The 21,518-nt window shown below is 48.6% G+C and overlaps 1 protein-coding gene across 1 annotated transcript in view; it reads left to right on the forward strand.

Annotated features, from left to right (window-relative positions):
* IQCH (IQ motif containing H) overlaps positions 1 to 21,518 on the forward strand; it is a gene marked incomplete at its 3' end in the record, with an annotated part of 123,738 nt that overhangs the window by 54,251 nt on the left and 47,969 nt on the right. Inside the window, exon 10 of the mRNA XM_081337333.1 lies at positions 17,891 to 18,082. Coding sequence (XP_081193459.1) covers positions 17,891 to 18,082 — 192 coding nt within the window. The remainder of the gene's footprint in view (positions 1 to 17,890; positions 18,083 to 21,518) is intronic.

Raw genomic sequence — 21,518 nt, forward strand, 5'->3', positions numbered from 1 at the left:
TCTAGGCCCCGTTTCCGACGCTTCATCTCCCGGAGCTCTGCGGTAAACCATGGAGCTCGCTGGGATCTGCGCCGGGTCAGGGGCCGCAAGGGTACAACCCGGTCAAGTGCCTCAGTGGCTGCCCTTTCCCAGGCTTCCACTAAGGCATCCGCCGAGCTGTGAGCAATGGAGGCAGGTGGGGACCCCAGCGCCGCTTGGAATCTATCAGGATCCATTAAGCGTCTGGGGCGGTACCATCTAAGTGGCTCCGTACCCCCACGGCGGGGGGTGGCAAAACGGAAGACCATCCGCAGGAGATGATGATCGGTCCATGACAGGGGCATAATAAATGGAGAGCCCCCACCAAGATCATCCAACCACCGTCTAGATAAAAAAATCAGGTCAAGGGTGTGACCTCCCTCATGAGTTGGTTCAGAAATTACTTGCGTCAGGTCCATGGCCGTCATGGAAGCCATGAACTCCCGAGCTAGCTCAGATGAACCTCCCAGGGATGGTAGATTGAAGTCTCCCAAAACTATAAGTTTGGGAAACTCAACCACCAACCCCGAGAGGATATCGAGCAGCTCGGGCAGGGCTGCCGCTGTGCGACTAGGCGAAATGTACACCAGCAGCAAGCCCAACTGCGCCCCAGAACCAAATCTCACAAAGAGAGACTCACACCCGACTATCTGAGAAACGGTGGTCTCCCGCGGACATAAGGTCTCCCTAATAGTGACCGCCACTCCCCCACCCCTACCATGAGCTCGTGGCCGGTGTAGCACCCGGAAGCCTGGTGGGCAGAGGTCAACCAAAGGGACCCCACCCTCTGGGCCCAACCAAGTCTCCGTGATGCAGGCCAGGTCCGCATGCTCACCCTCAACTAAATCCCTAACGAGGGGAGCTTTGTTGACCACGGACCTGGCATTCAGATACACCAGCCGGAGCTCAGGAGGCTGCACATCCTCGCTCCCGGGACCTCGGGGAAGAAGCAGAGGGTCGGAGCGCCTCACCGCTTGCAAGTAGCGGAGATGGCCCTCCCGGTAGCGATACGGCCCCCTGTCTATCCGCCTGCTGCCATTCCCCGTCGTGGGAATTGGTAATCCCACGACCCGCTCGTGAGCTCCGGAGACAGCGACACCCTGTTCTCCCGCCGCGCGGTCGGACCCAAGTCTGGCCTGAGCCATGGTTGATTGGCCACCCCCCAAAGCCAGACAACCCTTATCACCCACCCCTCTCCCTAACCCTATAAAAAATTTAGATAAAAAAATGATCAGAGGCCTTCTATTAACTTTATGTTGACGGCCCCTGCCCCTGCCCAGCCATCTCTCAGGGTCCCAAAACTCGGGCCCGTCATCGAGGTTGAAAGTGTTTAAGGAGGCGGGTCGCACCCAGGAGAGGGGGGCTCCCCTGAGAGCATACAAGTCCGTGCTAGTATATTTTCGCATGAGGCTAGCAAGTCCAGGATAGGCGTCCCATTAGTTGTGTCCATGGGAGGATCGAAGCATAAAGACAGATATCTAGGTCCCCACCCAACTTCACTGCCACTCAGTTGGGTGCCCCCAGAGACAGGCCACCCCCCGCCCTCTCACGACGGGTTGCAACTCTGTTCCTGGAGGTGGACCAGATATCCTCTGGGTAGGCAACCCCATAGAGCTCCCACCTCCATGGGGCCGCAGATGGAAAAAGTCAAGCCACTCTCCCACCGTGGCCGATACCCAGGTGTGTCCAAAATCCAAGGGGAGAGGGGGGAGGGTGGCAGGAAGATGATAAATATGTATGTCCATATGTCCGAGGCAAAAAGGGTAGGCAGGCCAGGATAGTAAAGATGGTCCAAAATCGCCGTCATCGCTGCACAAGCAGTCCAAAAGCGGTGCGGGAACCACGTCATCTTTGCACCATTATGATGATCCGCGGTCGTCTTCTCCGCCACTAAATGGACTGAGGACGCCGTCGCTGCCAAGATGACTAACAATCGCCCTCTCCACCGTTGAAACGGCCCCAGGGCGACATTGCCGCTAAAAAGCGGCCCAAGGCGAGCTAGGGCAACGTGGGGACCCCACCGCCGGCGAGAGGGCCAAAAGCCGAAAAAGCGCAAAGCCAGCCACCGGCAAACGGGCACACAGTCCCAGAAACGCCGGTGCCGCCAAAAGCAGTCCGAAAGCTGACCCCCGAAACGTCTCACCAGCTGTTGGCCGCCGAAGACGGCCAGAACACGGAACCATCTCATTGGTTCAACCACCCCACGATGGGGAGTGGCAAAACGGAAGACCAACCGCAGGAGGTGATGATCGGTCCATGCCAGGGGCATAACAATTGGAGAACCCCCACCTAGATCATCTAACCACCGTCCAGATAGGAAAACCAAATCGAGCGTGTGCCCCCCCCATGAGTTGGACCCTGAATAACTTGTGTCAGGTCCATGGCCGTCATGGAAGCCATGAACTCCCGAGCTAACTCAGATGATCCCCCCAGGGATGGTAGATTAAAGTCACCCAAAACCATAAGTTTGGGGAACTCAATCACCAACCCTGAGAGGATATCGAGAAGCTCAGGCAGGGCTGCTGCTGCGCGACTAGGCGAAAAGTACACCAGCAGCAGACCCAACCGAGCTCTAGGGCCACATCTCAGGAGGAGGGACTCACACCCGTCTATCTGGACAACGGTGGCCTCCCGCGGACATAAGGTCTCCCTCACAACTACCGCCACTCCACCACCCCTACCCTGAGCTCCAGGCTGGTGCAGCACCCGGAAACCCAATGGACAAAGATCAACCAGAGGGACACCGCCCTCTGGGCCCAACCAGGTCTCTGTGATGCAAGCCAGGTCCGCATGCTCCTCCTCTATCAAATCACGTATAAGAGGAGCCTTGTTGGCTACGGACCTGGCATTAAAATACACGAGCCTGAGCTCAGGTGGCTGCTCATCCTCGCTCCCGAAACCATAGGCTAAAATCAGGGGGTCGGAGCGCATCACCGCACGGAGACAGCGGGGAAGCACTCCCGGATATTGATACGCCCCCCTGTTCATACGCCTGCTGCCGTTCCCTACCGCCGTGGGAATAGACAAACCCACACCCCGCTCCGGGGCCCCGGAGGCACCCAACCCAAGCCTCATCACGGCGCGATCAATCCCAGGCCTGGTCTGAGAAACGGTTGGTGGAACCCCCCCAGTCTCCAACCAAACCTTTTTAGAACCCTCCCTAACCCCACAAAAAATGAGCTAAAAAGTGCACCAGGGGCCTCTTATTAAATTTGTGATGGAGGCTCCTCTCCTTGCCCAACCATCTCTCAGGGTCCCAATAATTGGGCCCGTCATCAAGAAGATAGATTGAAATAAAGGCGGGTCGCACCCAGGAAGGGGGGGCACCCCTGAGCGCAAATAAGTCCGTGCTTGAATAGGATAAAACCATTTTCGGGTAGATCCAGCCAGGCAGTCCCATAGTCACTCGAAGAGATGTAAGATAGAAGATCAACAATGTCCAGTCCACCAGCTCCCTGCCACTTGAGCTGGCCAGGTAACTCCCGAGACAGATCGGGCACCTCACTCTCACAGAGGGCCCAAACCTATCCAGAAGCGGACAGAATACCAACCCAAATAAAGCATACCTCCCTAGATCTCTCACCTCTAGGGAGATAGCAGATGGTATAGGGTGGTGCAATTGATGGTATAGCTGAGCCACCCTCTCACAGCGGCTCAGCTCCAAGACCTTCTGAGTCCGATGGGTTCGGTGGGTTCGTGAGGGGAAGAGAGGAATTAGAGCAGCAATTAACCGACATAACCTGAAGATGTCAAAAGTTCCAGTCACAAAGATCTTCTCAAAAGCGAGGAAAGCGAAGAAAGGCTGAAACAGCTGATGGATCCAGGCCAGGTAGCTCAAGTCCAAATGGCCACAGGACACGGGCGCCACAAGCTGACCTGTGCCGCCTGACCAACAGCGTGCAGCACCAGAAAACCAACGCCCAGCCGAAGGTCCCCTTCGCCAGAAACAGGCACGAAACAGACTCCCAGTGGCCAACAAACAGCAAAAAGCAAGAGCGAAAAGCAGCCATAATACTCCCTCTCGACTCTCTGGTCGCCGCTCCAGAGCCAGTTCTTCGACCATTTTGCATACTCTCAGCTTTCAGCGTTCCACGTTCTGGAGGCCGCTCTAGGCCGCAGCTCTATGGCTCCGAGAAACAGCTGCTCAGAGCCCTCCAAGCCACGGCAGCTCACCGCTCCACAGAGGGCCTCCGAAAAAGAAAACGCTGGAGCGCACAGTCCAGAACAGTTCAGAACGGGTCCACATCGCCGACGAAAACATCAAGCATCTCTCTTCCTGGATCTCTCAGCTCACCGAATTCCAGCACAGAGGGGAAACACCTCTGCAGCCCCCCTTCGGACTCCGAGGATTCCAGGGACGCCAAGGTAGCCGGAGCTCACCACGGAGCTCACCCAAGCACGTCCGCCATCTTGGGCACCTTTAAGTGATCGTCCACTATAACTCTAAGGTCCCTCTCACACTTACTGTTTTTGAGCCAAGTCTCACCCAGTCTGTACTTGTACTATTGAACTTGGCTTCAATGCTGCACAGCAGTCTTCAGTCTTTTCTCAGAGTTGCAAGGGGCCAACTGGTACTAGCGTTTATCAGACTTGTATCAAGCTTCCAAGAAACCATCAACATTCAGCTTCAATGTTTAGTGAATGATATGATAGCAAAATCCAGTCCAGAAATCAAGAATTTCATATAAACAAAGACAATTTCAAGGTAAAGCTATCACTGTAGTCATTCTACTTTCTGAACTCAAGTCATTTGCATTCCTCACTTCAGGTGCAACTGAAGCAAAGCAGGTTTAATTTGTCAGAATCCAATCCTGCAAAGTTTCAGGCCTCATTAGAAACCTCATAGTGGTTACTTCTTTGCATGGCTAACATATGACTTTCCATCCATTGCTTCTGGATCTCAGGTGGTTTTGTTTACAACTGTAAGTCAGAGTCCCTTGTATCATAATCAAGAGTAAATGGGAACCACAACTGTATTTGCTGATACTGGAACATGATGCAATGATTTTGACTTCCTAACATCCTCAGTTCAGCTCACATGTATTCAATTTATTTGACTAGACTCGCAGGGGTAGGCAACCTTGGTTCTTTTCTGACATCCTTAGCAGAATTGTAAGAACATGTAGCATTTACAGGGTTAAATGCTATTTCCTTAAGAGATGGCTTCTGGGAGATGTAGTCTAGTTCTTAGTAAATCCTATAGCTTATCTAAACAGTGGGAGGAGTTTCAAAGTTTATTGCAGGACTTCCTGACTTTGTGCTTTTGTATGATCTCTCTTCACAAACCCAAGCAACGAGGCTTCTCTCCGAATCAACATGGGGTGAATCTACCTTTCATTTTTTACACTGCCAGAATGGACAGATATGTTCATGATTGGATGAACTTATCAGTCTGCCTAGGATTCCTGATCAATAAAAGTCTGATTAAAACCGTTCTGCAGAGTTTATGCTATCTGGATCAGAATTATAAAGCATTTTAATTCATGGTTCTACCATCGTAAAAAATTAAAGGTAGATTCACCCCATGTTGCCTCTAAATTTTTGTGATCTGTCTATACTTCAAAAGGCACCTTGCTCCCTTCTAAATAGTGTCGCCAGTTTAATAGCCCCCACCTAATTACAAAGGCCTCCTTCTCCCAGACTGTCCATCTCCTCTCACCTTCAATGAATTTCTTAGAGGTGTAGGTACAAGGTTGCAGGACCCCACTTTTATTCTTTTGCAGTAACACAGCTCCGACTGCCATGTCGCTGGCGTCTGCTTGAATTACGAAGGGCTCCCCTGGGCAGGGGTGCTTTAGAACCGGTTCAGCCGCAAATAGTCTTTTTAAATTCTCAAAAGCTTTCTGACAACTCATAGACCATGCTAGTGGTTGGCCAGGTCACGGTTTTCCCCCTCCCTTGCCTGTTTTGAGTAGTTCTGTAAGGGGTAGAACAATCTCAACAAAACAGGGAATGAATTGACAGTAGAAGTTGGCAAACCCGAGGAAGCTCTGCAGCTGTTTGTGAGTCTTTGGGGCTGCCATTCAATTATAGCTTTCACTTTGGCTGGGTCCATTTCAATGCCCTCATCGGAAATTCTATAGCCAAGATAATCTAATCGAGTTTGGTGAAATTCACATTTCGACAATTTGACATAAAGTTTGGCATTCAATAGTTTCTTTAACACTTCTCTGACCAGTTTTATGTGGTCAGTCATATTCGTACTGTATATCAGAATGTCATCAAGATACACCAGAACCCCTTTGTATAAATGATCATGTAGGACAGACATGTCAAACACAAGGCCCGGGGGCCGGATCCGGCCTGCGAAGTGGTTTCATGTGGCCCGCGAAGCCATCCTGGAAACAGTGAGGGAACAGCCCCCACTGCCTTGGCCCTGGCCCAGAGAACCTCCTCCTGCCAGAGACCCTCAGATCTGTCCCACTCCTGCCCAGGCCCCCATAGGTACCCTTGATGAGAACGATGTAGAGCTGGCCACGCCCACCCAGTAGGCTATACGCACTCTAGCCACGCCCACCCAGTAGGCCACGCCCACCCTGGCCATATCCACCCGGCCCCCTGAGGGCAACCGCAATGCTGATGCGGCCCTCAATGAAATTGAGTTTGACACCCCTGATGTAGGACCTCATTAATCAACTGCATAAATACGGCTGGGGCCTTCTGCAGTCCAAATGGCATGACTTTGAACTGGTAGCTTCCCAAGGGGCAGTTGAAGGCCGTTTTCCACTCATCCCCCTCCTTTATTCTCACCTGGTAATATGCTTCTCTCAGGTCTAACTTAGTGAAGACACTCCCCTTCACCAGGAGGGTTAGTAAGTCTTTCAGGAGGGGAAGAGGGTATTTATTTTCCACACTCTCAGCATTAAGGCCCTTATAGTCTACACAGAGAAGAAGAGACCCATCTTTTTTTTCCTTTGAACAACACAGGGGCTCCCACAGGGGCTCAATGAATCCCCTTGCTAGGTTTGTATCCACATATTGCTGCATCTCTTCCATTTCAAGGGGGGACATAGCGTGCATTCTTGGTCATGAGAGTTTGGCCCCCGGCAACAGTTTAATGGAATAATCATTGGGCCAGTGAGGAGGCAAAATATCACATTCTTTCTCACTAAATGCCTCCGCTAGGTCCTGGTACTCGCTGGGGATGAGTGGCTCACCTGGTGACCGTGAAGTGTCTAAAATCTGTTGAATCAATGGGGGGATTGGGCCCTATAGGTAGTCTCACAGTTCTCATTCCTTTCTCCCACCAGATAAACGGCTTCCATTTGTCCAACCAGGCTAATCCTAAAATCACAGTCCCAGTCATTTTTGGGGCCACCAGGAAGCAAATAAACTCCCAGTGCTCACTTATTTCTAAGTGTAGGTGCTCCGTTAATTCCATGACTAAAGTCCCATCAAGGAGCCATCGGTTTGCTCGAACCTCACAGGTTTGGAGAGCAGTTTTGCTCATATGCCCAGTTTCATGGCAAATGGCAAGCTAATGATGCATCCGGAGCATCCAGAATCAACTAGCACCTTTAAATCTACCTGTGTACCCAATTTAGGGATTATGAGCTTGGCAGGTAGTAAAAAAAGGTGGGACGTGTCAGATCACCATCGGGTCATTCCGTCGCTGTCAAAAGAGGGTAGAATGGGGGTGGATCCATTCTAAGTTCCAGCATCCTCCCGTTTGGGAGATGTGACCTGGGCAACAGGTTCCTGCGTCATCCGGTTGAATTTCTCTCCCATTAGCTGCTGTGCAGGTTTCTTCCTCACTGCTGGTCCTGGTCTGTTCTGCGGTTGGGGATAGGAGACTGGGCATTTTGCTGCTCGATGTCCCTGCTGTCCGCACCGGAAACACTTAATTGCCGGGGCTACAGGTGGCCTGGGTCTTTCAGCCATCACAGTAGCTGGAGAATTTTGTGGGGGTGATTGCCATTCGGGTTGTTCTGACCTCAGCTCGGCTTCAGGTGGGAGAGGCTTCTTATAGCGGACAAGCTGAACATCTAATCTTACCGCTGTCCAGTACCATTCTTGCAACTGGTCAGGTACAGCTCGGTATATGCAGGCCTGAGAAAGGTGGTCGTCCAACCCTTCCCTGAAATGATGAATTATGGATTGCTCAGGCCATCTCCCTATCTGACTGGCTATTTTGTGAAACTCCCACACATACTCCAGGGCAGGCCGGCCAGCTTGTTTTATCTTGTGGATCTGTTCTTCTGCTTTGAGGGCAATGGATGGGTCCTCAAATCTCTCAGCCCTAGGAGAAAAGGGTGGGGGTCCTCCAATTCAGGGGCTTGCTCATTATATAAATTGTTTAACCATTCGGATGCTTCTCCCGCTAGGCTGGACACCATCACATTGACCATAGCACGTGGGTCCGGGTAGAGATAGGCCCAGCGATTCAAATGAGAGCGTACTTGGTTTAGGGAAAAAATCAGTTTCTCTGGGTCCCCATCGAAGGTTGCTCTGAAGGGTGGGGCCATCATTGATTGCTGGGGCCCCCACTGCTGCTGGCCCCACTGGTCCTGCTGTATGTTCATGGGTTGCATGTTCGGGCCCTGCTGCTGCCACCCTTGCTGTTGTTGTCCTCCCACCAGCTCCTGATCTCCAGGCTTCCGCACCACCCCCAGCTGTTGCAAGGCTTCTATTAGCTGGGGCAAGCTCAGAGGTTGTTGGCCTTTCACTTGTGGGGGTTCCCCAACCTCCCATTGCTGCAGAGGCCCCAGGCTGGGGTTCTCTGTCTCTGTGGGTCTGGAGGGCCTAGCAGGGGACTCCTGGGGCTGGCGGGCTGTCTGATCTGCATACAGGATTTTCCACTCACCCAAGTTCTCAGTGGCAGATGGTCTGGTAGCTCTCCACCATTCTGCTTTTGAAAACTCTGGCAGTGCAGTCTCGAGGCATCTGTAGTCTCCGCTGGAGTGGTTCCAGCCTGATGACCAGGTAGGCTCACTTAACTGCTTGGGTTTGGAAATCTGCCCAAACTCATCTTCCCACAGCAAGCCATCTAGTACTCCTTCCTCTGAGGTTTCATCAACAGCCGGGTTATCGTCTCCAAGCAGGCTTCCTCTTCCCATGATGAAAATTCTTCCCTGAATCTTTGCCAGCTTCTCTCCCTTACTAGAGACAGTGGCGGGGGCTCAGGACCCCCCAGGATGTTTGAAAGAAAGAAGATTCTGGCATGATGTCATGGTTCCGATTAATGAGACAGATCAAAGAACACTGCATGATTGTTTATTTTTAAAAAGTCTATAATAATGAGAATGGAGCATCGGCACTCATGGATGGATGCCAGAATCTGAATTCTCCTCCCCTTTACACATCATATTGTACAGAATTCCCTCCCTTAATTACACGTCATAAATCACATTCATCAATTAGTTTAACAGACGAAGTTTCACTTCCCTTCTGAAGCGGCTATCCCTTATCTTCTCAAAACATCTGGGTAGAATTCCTCCTGTGCTTTACTGATTCAAAGCCAAACAGTTAAAGCAAAAGATTGCCTCTTATATTGTTTGCAGCATTGACAATTAATTTGGAAGCAATACACATATAAAACTTTGAAATTTGGGGACTAAAAATGATTTTGAGATTTTTAAAAAAAAAACTTTAAAAGCTTGTAATATAAGTTTGGATGTAAAAAGCTGGAAGACAGCATTACCAACATGTAGTGGCGAGCTACAGAACTACAATTTATTATGCCTAGAGCAGGGCTTTTCAATCAGTGGTATGGGTACCACCTGTGGTACATTAGCACCTGGCAGGTGGTACACAACCATCCTAGAAAAGTGGTAGTGGGAGAGGGGAATGAGCTGGACCGGTGGCAGCACCACACAAGCCTGAGCGAGAGATGGCTGGAGCTGCAGGGCTGACAGGGCTCAGTGGAAGCACCAGGATCAACGCCATGCTCCAGCTGGAGCTTGGTGCTGATCCTGGTGCTTTTGCTGAGCCCAGAAGAAGCGCCGATCAGCTGGAATTTTGCAGCATCTCCAGGGTCTTCTGATTTACATTCAGATGCTTGGCAACTGATTCATATTTATGATGGTCACAGTGTCCCAGGGTCATGTGAAGTGACCAAAACCTGCTGCAACCACCCAGCAGAGGGGTGGGTGGGAGGGAGGAATAAAAACCAAACACCCACCACCCCACTCCCGCTGCCAATCCTCAAAAGAAATGCTCACAACAATGAAAACCTCGGACAGGAGGAAGAGCGCCGCCGGGCGGGCAGGCAGGTGTCTTGCTCAGCTGTGGCTTGGGGGGCACTTTTTTCAGTGTCATTGTAACTTCAAACAGTCATTAAGTGAACTGTTGTAACTCAAGGACTACCTGTACTTCATCACTTCCCCCCCCTTTTTTTTTGGTCATCATGTTTTTGACACCTTGCTAGGCGACTGGTGGTACTTGGATGTTGCCATATCCTAAAGGTGGTACAATGGGTGAAAAAGTTGAAAAGCCCTGGCCTAGAGGAAACTTGGATGGAAGCTCTGACTCAGATAAGACTCTTGTTTTCAGAAACTTACTTACTTTCTTTTTTAATATATTTTATTATTATTTTTAACATAATCACCTTAGTATTTGGTAAGCAGGGTGTTGTCTGGGTTTATATTTACAAACAATCAATAACAATTTAATTTCCATAATCCACATAGTAGCTTTACTTGATTTTCTCTTTTTCTAATAATACTCTCATTTATCAACCTTAAATTAGTACATTTCTTAGTATTTTAATAGATAACAATTAAATATAAACATTTTTCTAGTATTTCTACAAGTAACAATCACATCAATGTGAAGCTTCTTTTCTAATTACCCATCGTAATCACCTTGTCATAGAATAGGTTCCCTGACCCCGCCCAGCTCTCTCAGCTGTTCCTGGACTGCGCATGTGTGGGGAGGGGGAGGAATCCAGCAATGGCGTGCATGCCAACAGGGACAGTTCTGTGTGCCGCCTGTGGCATGCATGCCATAGGTTCGCCACCCCTGAGCTATTTCCTTATAGAAGAAACATGCATTATTGATTGAGATGATGGAATATTTTGAACTATAAACCTTTAATTGATGAAGAATTTTTAATTGCTCTTCTCTATCTGGACAGAAAGAATGTGTTTTTCATTGGACAGAAAAATTTGAAAAAAATCAAACTTTACTTATATTTGCCGAGGGGAGACTTAAGGACAGACTGATAGGCTAGCTGGATAATTAGGAGTTCAAATGACAATTGACTGAAACTTTTTAAATCCCTAAATAGATTGGACTATAAAGACTACATATAAAAACAAAATAGATGTTCCATACTTAGCTTCAAATGGTAAAAATACCATCCCTAACATCTGTCCCCAGAGTCCCCAGCTTGACATACCAACAAGAAAATGTTCATGAATTTCAGAAATACATTTTATGTTAAAATCAATACAAGAGACAATTGCCTCAGCTCATGATGAGACTAAAAATAATACAAAGAAGATAAAAGAACAATTCTTTAATCTAAATCTACAAACTCAGAAAATGACTACAAAGAAGGAACTAGCAACCCAGAAAATAGAAGGAAAATCAGAGGCAGCAGATCCAAAGATGGAGGACCTAAAGAAAGGAACTAACAGAGAGACTCAGACAAATGAAGAATTAGAAGACGTAGTGATAATATTGGAATAATATTGGATAATATTTTTATTTTTTTTTGCCCAAGATGGCGGCGACCACGGGCGGCGTTCGTTGAGCTCTGCGGTGAGCCTACACAATGGGGACTGGTGAGGTTCACGAAAGCCCAGCCGTAGGACATATTCGGAGGGGGGGTGCAAGAACAACAGGCTAGCACCGTTTCGCGGTGTGGAGCCTTTCCCCCCCCCAGAGAAGTAGAAGCGGCAGCGGCAGCAGCCGGGCGGCCTGTAGCTTGCCGCCGATCAGCTGGTGCTCAGGATCAGCTGTTAGGCGCTGTGCTGATTGCTCGCTCTCCCTTCCTCGGGCGTTGTGGAAGCTTTTCAGATTGAGATGACCTCGGCAGCCTAGGATCCTGCTGCGGACCTCTGGATGGATCATCAGGCGCCTGAACTCGGTTGGAGGGCGCCGTCTGCAGCCGTGTGGATCTCTCTGCTCCTGTCTGTTGCTCCTGGCCTTTCCGCTTATAAAATGGCTGCGGATTCCCGTTTCGGCGTGGAGGCTATGGGAGAGACTTTTCTGTCTCCTTTTTTTCAGAGGATGATAGAGATTTGGCTGCTTGAACCTGAGCATCTGACATTTATAACTGAGCTCCCTGCAGCCCTAGAAATGGATTTGTGTGCTGGATGGTCTGCTTGCTACTTTCTAAGATGGACTGGATGCTGGAACAGGACTTGGGACATTTTTTCTCCTGTTCCCGTGACCTCCCTATGATGTTCCGGAAGGAGTCTTGGACAGGCCGTGGTGAGAGGGCGGCTCTGGACTGGCTATGAATCCCCTACTGGTGTGAGAGACTAGCAAGGTGGACTTTTGCTTCCCCAGCAACGCTGCCCCTATCCATCCCAGGCTGGATTTCATGGCTAGGTGAGAGGACAGTCATGAGCTCTTGTCTGGACCGGCTCAGGTGAGAGCAGAGCCGGATTGGCAGACTGCTGGATGAAGACACGTTCCGGACTTAATGTTCTTTACATCTGAACTAACATCCCATCAGCTTAATAACTTTTGACCCCATTTGTGAACAATGGCTCATATAGACAGTTCCATCTCATGGCTCGTTTACAATACTCTGGTTCGGACTTGTGCGCCCTCAGAGGGGTTTCTCCCTCTTGGATACGACCAGCCTTCTTTTCTAACATTCCCCTTGATGACGGACCCAATTGCTGGGGCTCCGAGAGGTGGCTGGGCTTAACTAGGGGCCTCGAGTGGAGACGTACTAAGAGGCCCCTGATAAAATTTTTAGCCGGCTATTTTAAAAGGTTAGGGAGGGGGAGGGAGGGGAGGGGAGGGAGGGAATCTTTAACCGGCACTCAGTCTGGACCTGTTAGAGGTCCCGACGGGACGGGGTCGGAGGAGGTGGCTGCTGGTTCTGGGAATGTGGGGGTGGGGCTTCAAATCCCCACGGCGATAGGGAAAGGCAGCAGGTGTTTGCGCGGAGGGCCATATCAACACCTGGGATCGCGCCCCCGCTATCTCCGAGCGGTGGCGCGCTCCGACCCTCCGGTTAGCACCCTCTTACCCGGGGATGAGGGTGATCAGGCCCCTGAGCTCAGGTTGGTCTATTTTAACGCTAGATCCGTAGTCAACAAAGCTCCCCTCATCTGTGACCTGATCGAGGAGGAATGTGCGGATCTAGCGTGCATCACGGAAACTTGGCTGGGCTCGGAGGGAGGGGTGCCTCTCACCGAGTTATGCCCGCCGGGTTTCCGGGTGCTGCACCAGCCGCGGGCTCAGGGCAGGGGTGGTGGAGTGGCAGTGGTTATTCGGGAGACTTTGTGTCCCCGGGAGGCCACCATTGTCCAGATGGCCGGGAGTGAATCCCTCCTCTTGAGATGTGGTCCTCGGGTTCAGTTGGGCTTGTTGCTTACATACCTGGCGCCCAGCTGTGTGGCAACAGCCCTGCCTGAGCTGCTCGACGCCCTCTCAGGGTTGGCAGTGGAGTTCCCCAGGCTTATAGTCCTGGGTGACTTCAACCTGCCGTCACTGGGAGGGTCGTCGGAGTTGGCTCGGGAGTTCATGGCTTCCATGACAGCCATGGGCCTGACCCAGGTTATTGAGGGCCCGACTCATGAGGGGGATCATACTCTCGACTTGGTGTTCCTGTCTGGACAGTGGTTGGACGATCTGGGAGGGGGTTCCCCGTCCATCACCCCTCTGTCATGGTCAGATCACCACCTCCTGAGGCTGGTTTTCCGTCATGCCACCCCCCGCCGCTGGGCGGCGGAACCGTCCAGGTGGTTCCGCCCCAGGCGCCTAATGGACCCGGATCGGTTCCAGAGGGCGCTTGGGCCTATACCTATCACCCTTACCCACAGCCCAGTCGATGCTCTGGTGGAGGCCTGGGAAACGGCTGCCACCAGGGCACTTGACTGCGTTGTACCCATGCGACCTCTGACCCGGCGCAGATCCCGTTGGGCCCCATGGTTCTCTGTGGAGCTCCGGGAGATGAAGCGTCGGAGACGAGGTCTAGAGAGCGGTTGGAGATCTAGCCAATCCGAATCTGACCGATTGCAGTTAAGAACCTTTATAAGGTCTTATCTTGCGGCGATAAGGACGGCGAAGTCTAACTACTTTGCCGCCCTTGTCGCGTCCGCAGATAATCGCCCGGCCGCCCTGTTTAGGGTGACTCGCTCCCTCCTTAACCAGGAGGTGAGAGAGGATCCCTTGCAGGGACGAGCCGAGGAGTTTAGTCATCATCTGGCGGACAAAATCGCTCTGATCCGGACCGGTCTGGACTCTGACTGGGCAGAGTCTGACGTGGATGAATCAGGCGGTCTTGAGCATGTTATCTGGACTGAGTTCGACCCTGTTTCCCCTGATGATGTGGACAGGATCATGGGGAGACTGAGCACCACCACCTGTTTGTTGGATCCGTGCCCCTCCTGGCTAGCTTATGCGGCTCGGGAGGGAACACGAGGCTGGTTCCATGCAGTAATAACTGCTTCTTTGAAGGAGGGTGTCTTCCCTGCCGCCTTGAAGGAGGCGGTGGTGAGGCCCCTTCTCAAGAAGCCTGCTTTGGACCCAGCTGTTTTAAACAACTATCGTCCAGTCTCCAACCTTCGCTTTCTGGCGAAGGTTGTTGAGAGTGTGGTGGCGCATCAGCTCCCTCTGTTCCTGGAGGAAACTGATTATCTGGACCCGTACCAATCGGGCTTCAGGCCCGGACACAGCATGGAGACGGCATTGGTCGCGCTGGTGAATGATCTCTGGAGGGCTAGGGACAGGGGTTGCTCCTCTGTCCTGGTCCTATTAGATCTCTCAGCGGCTTTCGATACCATCGACCATGGTATCCTGCTGCGGCGTCTCAGGGGGTTGGGAGTGGGAGGCACCATTCTACGGTGGTTCTCCTCCTACCTCCAGGGCCGCTCGCAGTCGGTGTTGACAGGAGGGCAGAGATCCGCCCCGAGGTCTCTCATTTGTGGAGTTCCTCAGGGGTCGGTCCTCTCGCCTCTCCTGTTCAACATCTATATGAAGCCGCTGGGCGAGATCATTCGTGGTTTCGGGGTGGGGTATCACCAGTACGCTGATGATACCCAACTTTTTCTTTCCACCCCGAACCAACCCAGCGATGCCCTCTCCGTGATGTCCCGGTGCCTGGAGGCGGTTCAGGTCTGGATGGGGAGAAACAGGCTTCGTCTCAATCCCGCCAAGACTGAGTGGCTGTGCATATCGGCATCTCGGGTTAACCAACTTATTCCACCTCTAACGATGGGGGGTGAGGTGTTACCCCCCGTTGATAGGGCTCGCAACCTGGGCGTCCTCCTGGACTCACGGCTCAATTTTGAAGACCACATAGGAGCCGTGACCAGGGGGGCTTTTGCACAGGTTCGCCTGGTGCGCCAGTTGCGTCCCTATCTGGACCGAGACGCCCTACGCACAGTTACTCATGCGCTTGTTACCTCCCGTCTGGACTACTGTAACGCTCTCTATATGGGGCTGCCCTTGAAGACCACTCGGAAGCTTCAACTGGTGCAGAATGCGGCCGCGCGAGTTGTAATGGGGGTCTCCCGATACTCCCATGTAACACCTCTACTCCGCGAGCTGCATTGGCTTCCGGTTGCCCTCCGGGTGAAATTCAAGGTGCTGGTTATTACCTATAAAGCCCTACATGGCCTGGGTCCGGGCTATTTGAGGGAACACCTGCTGCCGGCATCAAACGCCCTTCGCCCAGTGCGCTCCCACAGGGAGGGTCTGCTCAGGGTGCCGCCGGTGAGAGATTGCCGGCGGGTGACACCCAGGGATAGGGCCTTCTCAGTGGGAGCGCCTGCCCTCTGGAACCAGCTGCCGGTGGAGCTGAGGACTGCCCCCGACCTCCGATCATTCCGCCGGGGCCTGAAGACCTGGCTCTTTGAGCTCTCGGGCCCAGGCTGAGGAGAAATTTTTAATTGGGGTTTTAAGTATACAGGGTCAATTTAATATTTTTTAATTTGGTTTTTTTTAACTTTTGTATGGTGGATTTTTTAATTTCCTGTAAACCGCCCTGAGTCCTCAGGGAATAGGGCGGTATATAAATGTAACTAAATAAATAAATAAATAAATGGAAAAGATATCTTACCTGTCAAGATCTCAGAACACACTTGAGGATAAGAAAGAAGAGCTGAATGGAAGATAGAGTTGTTAGGAGAATTGTGGGAAATTGGAGAAAGAGGGAGGTTGTTTAATGAGTATCAGTAGGTTGATCGTCCTTCCAAAAATACTTTAATCAAATTGTCTTTCTTATTCCAAATAATATACACAAAAATAGAGGAAAAATTACTTGATGATTCAAATGTATTGACTTGGAAAGTTAGTTGGCAAAGGAAGAAAGCTAGAGTAAGACTGAAGAAAATAGAGGTTTTGACCCATTAGATGGGATATTATACTATTAAATCAGATGTTTGAACATGGCTGAGAATTGATAATTGTTAGAAATAGAAGTATTATTATAACTAAAAAGATAGGATTTATAACTAGAATATTATATTTTGGCATGAGAAGGGAAATATGAAAATGCTAATAAGGTTTGAATAAGGGAAGCTTTTGGTTACCCAAAAATAACTTATTATGAGAAATTATAAGTGATAGAGACATTTTGAACACTGATGGGAATTTTTTTTTAAAAAAAGCAGGAAAAACAGGATAATAATTGAACAAATGGATATTAAGTGCAAATGCAGTTAAAGTATATTTTGGTTAGAAAATATATTTTAAACCTACATTATTGATATTATTAGGCAAATGTCACAAAGATGTTGATATTCAATTGTATATGTATTAAAAACAATAAGAATTGTATTTGCCTGATGTGGGAAAATGTGTACTACCAGAAGAAGAGAGGAAGCATTGCATGGTGTAATATTGGGCCTACACTGAAGAAGTTAATATTGAATTACTAATGGATCCAGGACAACACGTTGTTTATTAAGTACTTATGATTGTAAAACTAGAAAATTAATAAAATATTTATAAAAAAGCTATGCTTTTCATCTCTTTAACAAGGAGTATTTTTCTATCTAGTAAAAAAAAATTGAATAGCAGTACATTTCAAATAGTCAATATTATTTGACTATTTGAAATTACTGTTTGAAATGTACTATTTTAATATTTCAAATACTTTTTATAATACATCATACATATAAAAAGATGTATAATATGTCACTGTATTATAAAAAAGTCTGGAAAGAGTGCAGAAAAGAGCAACAAAGATGATTAGGGGGCTGGAGGCTAAACATATAAAGAACAGTTGCAGGAATTGAGTACGTATATTCTAGTGAAAAGAAGGACTAGGGGTGACATGATAGCAGTGTTCCAATATTTGAGGGGCTGCCACAAAAAAGAGGGGATCAACCTATTCTCCAAAGCACCTGAGGGCAGGACAAGAAGCAATGGATGGAAACTTATCAAGGAGAGAATCTACTTTAGAACTAAGGAGAAACTTCCTGACAGTGAAAACAAATGGAACAGCTTACCTTCAAAAATTGTGGGTGCTTCATCACTGGAGGCTTTTAAGAAGAGACTGGACAACCATTTATCTGAAAAGGTATATGATCTCCTACTTAAGCAAGGGGTTGGACTAGAAGACCACCAAAGTACCTTCCAACTCTGTTATTCTATTATGTTCCTGATCATATATTATCTAGTGCTCTTATGTTCCTTCTCTTGGTTTAACCTGTGTGTCGTGCAGAACATCTGGACAGAACATCAATTACAGCAAGAGAGGGACTAAAATGGAAGATAAAATCTTCACATTTTTCTCCTCCAGATGATCGAGGGCCTCAGTCAGCTGATCGTAGACAACCCAGAAGTGCAACGTTGGGTGTTCAAGATGGATAATGAATTTGGGGGAAATGGGACTGCATTTTGTGACATCACTAAACATCTCAAATGCTACCCTTGGATTATGAAGGAATGTCATCGATACGGACCAGAGATATGGAATAAGAGGTGGGCTCATGTAAGTCACTTTGGATTTCACAAATTTTGAGCAGGTGATATCAAAAGACAAACCCTAGAACGGAAAGTCCAGGGGATACTTCCAGGCCTCGGTTCTGGATCAGTCACCACTAGAATCTCTTCTAATTGTAGCAGATTTTAGTTTGCTAAATAAAATCAGTAATGTCCAGGAATTCAGTGGTAGCTGTTTTCAAGCAGTGCTTTGATTAAGGACAAATCAGGCTGACAGGTTGACCTCATGTTCATCATCTTAGCCAATATTAATAATGTATAAACTTTCCAAATTGGAAGTTGCCATAATTTGTCACAATAGAAACAATCTATTATGACATAAAAGTTCTTGTGGAATAAGAATTCACGCTTGTATACTGAAGTTCTTGCAAACGTTTACTAAAATAAATTTGTTAGTCAATGTATTTTTAAATCTTTGGGCAAAAAAGAAAAAAAAGCTTTATGAAAACATAATAGACCTTTATGCAATGTATTAAAACAATGCACTATTTATTTCCTGAACTCTTATCTGAACTTCTATGTCTTAACAGAAGTATCTTCTTATTTACCCATCATGTCAGTAGCGTTTTATTCCAGTCATAAAACTCAGTGCTCAACTCCTGCCGCATCAAATATGCTTTTTCCAAAAGGCAACTGCATTTTCTTGGTTTTTACCTTTGAAAATATTTCGCTTCTCATCCAAGAAGCTTGTTCAGTTGCAACTGAAGAAAACCATGACCTGGATGATTGAGAATCTCCACAGAAAACTCCTGGTGTCATGCATCCTTCTCTTCCTCTAGAGGTAGTCCTCAGATTATGACCCTAACTGGGATCAGAATTTCCATCACTAAGCAAAGCAGTCGTTGAACAAAACAACACAACATCCACCATAGTTCCAGCACTCCCCATTGCAGTTGTTAGGTCAGGACCTCATGCTTCTCTGCTCTGCACAAACTGCCTCTACTTCAGGTCCCCCCTCCACACCTATCCCCCTGCCCCACAGCTCGCATTGGAACCGCCTGGCCCTGGGGTAGGCAACCTTGGCTCTTTTATGACTCGTGGACTTCAACTCCCAGAATTCCTGAGCCGGCATGGCTCAGCTTGGAAACCTCTCCCTTTCCCCTCAGCATGGCTGGCTCAGGAATTCTGGGAGTTGAAGTCCACGAGTCATAAAAGAGCCAAGGTTGCCTACCCCTGGCCTGGGCCTTTGTGATGCCTTGCAGGAGGAAGGGTGGGCTGGGCGAGATAGGCTTGGTGGTGAGCTCTCCTCCATCCCTCTCTGAAGCCCATAGGCTGATTCTCCAGAGAAACTGCAGAGCACCCACTGTGCCTCATCCCTCCTCATCCTCCAGTTCAGCCACCCCCACCCAAACCATGGTTGCCACCCAGCTGCCACCTTTGCCCAAAGAGCTGCAACTGCTCTCCATCCCATCCCAATGTGCTGTCCACGGTCTGCAGGCTATCACTCCTCATGCCAGTCATAGAAGATGGGGGTCCTTTACCTGCACCACCACCACCCTGCCTCCTTCACTGGCTCCATCCCGCTACCTCTCATCTGGCTGTTCCTGACAAGCTCCCTTAGGCAGATGAAGCTCCACCACCCTGAAATGCTTGCCAAACATATCTTGGGTTGCACCCTTATCCAGCATTTGGACCCTGGGCTAGCAGTGGGATGAAGAAGAGAACAAAGGTCATCCAGGGGCAGCTGGGACCATGAGCAGGTGGCGAAGTGCAGGCTGGACAAAAATGAAAAAATGGCAAGGAGATAGGTAGGTGTGGAGTGTTAAAACAGGCAGTTTGTGCAGGACACTAGAATATGACTGTGGGATGCTGTGATCAGTTATAAATTCAGATTGGTCACCCAGTGCCCAAATTCTGATCACGTGACTGCCAGGTGCTTCCACAACGAGGACTTTGAGAGCTGGTTGTAACTACCATTTGCTCAGCACCTGCTTAACTTCCGTCACTGAACAAATGGTTGTAACAATAGACTTCCTCTATTGTTATGGCTCTTTCCTGAAAGTCTCTAGTTTCATTTGCTTACTCATTGCCTCTTGCGTAGGCAGTGATTTTGGCCATTCTGAACTTCCAGAAACCAATCAGAGTTTCAGTAGCCCACCCTAGACCCTCTTTTATGTCCCAGATACTAGCCCGAATTGAACCAAAAGAATCAGAAGAACATAATTAAATTGGGGTCATTCTAATGCAGCTTTTAGTGCAATGCAAGAGAGTGCTAAAAACGGCCACAAGCTGGAAAAAAACTAAAAATCCCATAAAATCGTTATGGAATTGAAATGAATGACAGAAAAGTAAATTACAGAAAATAAACTACACTACTTGGATCTGTTCTTTCTGGATCTCTGTGAACTGCTCTGTTCTGACAATGGAAACAACACATCCAGGTGCAGAACCAAAGTGAGATTTGTTTTATAAGGAATTGGCAACCTGAGCTTCCAAACTCATAAATTACTGGATGATGCTTCCCACATTTTCTTAATGTCTTTTTTTTCTGCTGTTGGAATGTTGAGCTTGAATGATTCAAAATATACAACATATACTGTAATAGTCCTGGAAAGTAATGGGGGGAAAATCTGCAACTAAATTTCCAAACCAAAGGAGTCACAGATTTCAAGAGTTTAAGCCACTGCCAGGGTTTAATGTGAATAATAATTCTGTGCTGAAGGGAATGGAATGGAATGGAATGGAATGGAATGGAATGGAATAGAATAGAATAGAATAGAATAGAATAGAATAGAATAGAATAGAATAGAATAGAATAGAATAGAATAGAATAGAATAGAATAGAATAGAATAGAATAGAATAGAATAGAATAGAATAGAATAGAATAGAATAGAATTAGAAGGGACCTTGGAGGTCTTCTAGTCCAACCCCCTGCTCAGGCAGGAAACCATATACCATTTCAGACAAATGGTTGTCCAGTCTCTTCTTAAAAACTTCCACTGTTTGAGCATTCACAACTTCTAGAGGCAGATTGTTCCACTGATTAATTGTCCTCACTGTCAGGAAATTTCTTCTTAGTTCTAGATTTCTTCTCTCCTTCTTTAGTGTCCATCCATTGCTTCTTGTCCTGCCCTCTGGTGCTTTGGAAAATAATTTGACCCCCTCTTCTTTGTGGTAACTTTGAATGGTCTTTAAAGAGGGCAGTCATTAGGTGAGGGCTACCCTTATATTGCATTGTATACAGGAGTTTATACTGTGTTTCCCCAAAACTAAGACCTATCCCGAAAATAAGCATTAGCTTGATTTCTACATTTTCGCCTAATATAAGCCCTACCCCCAAAATAAGCCCTAGTTAAGACCCCGCCTGCTTTGTCCCACCGTCTGGTTGTACGAGGTGGGGCGAGGCACACACTTAAAAGTCAAGCTAGAGTGGGGATGGGTGATGGAGCTGCCCCACGTGCCCCACACCTGCTTACCTCAGGCC

Source organism: Vipera berus (genome assembly GCF_964194415.1).
Source record: "Vipera berus genome assembly, chromosome: 12".
NCBI lineage: Eukaryota > Metazoa > Chordata > Lepidosauria > Squamata > Viperidae > Vipera > Vipera berus.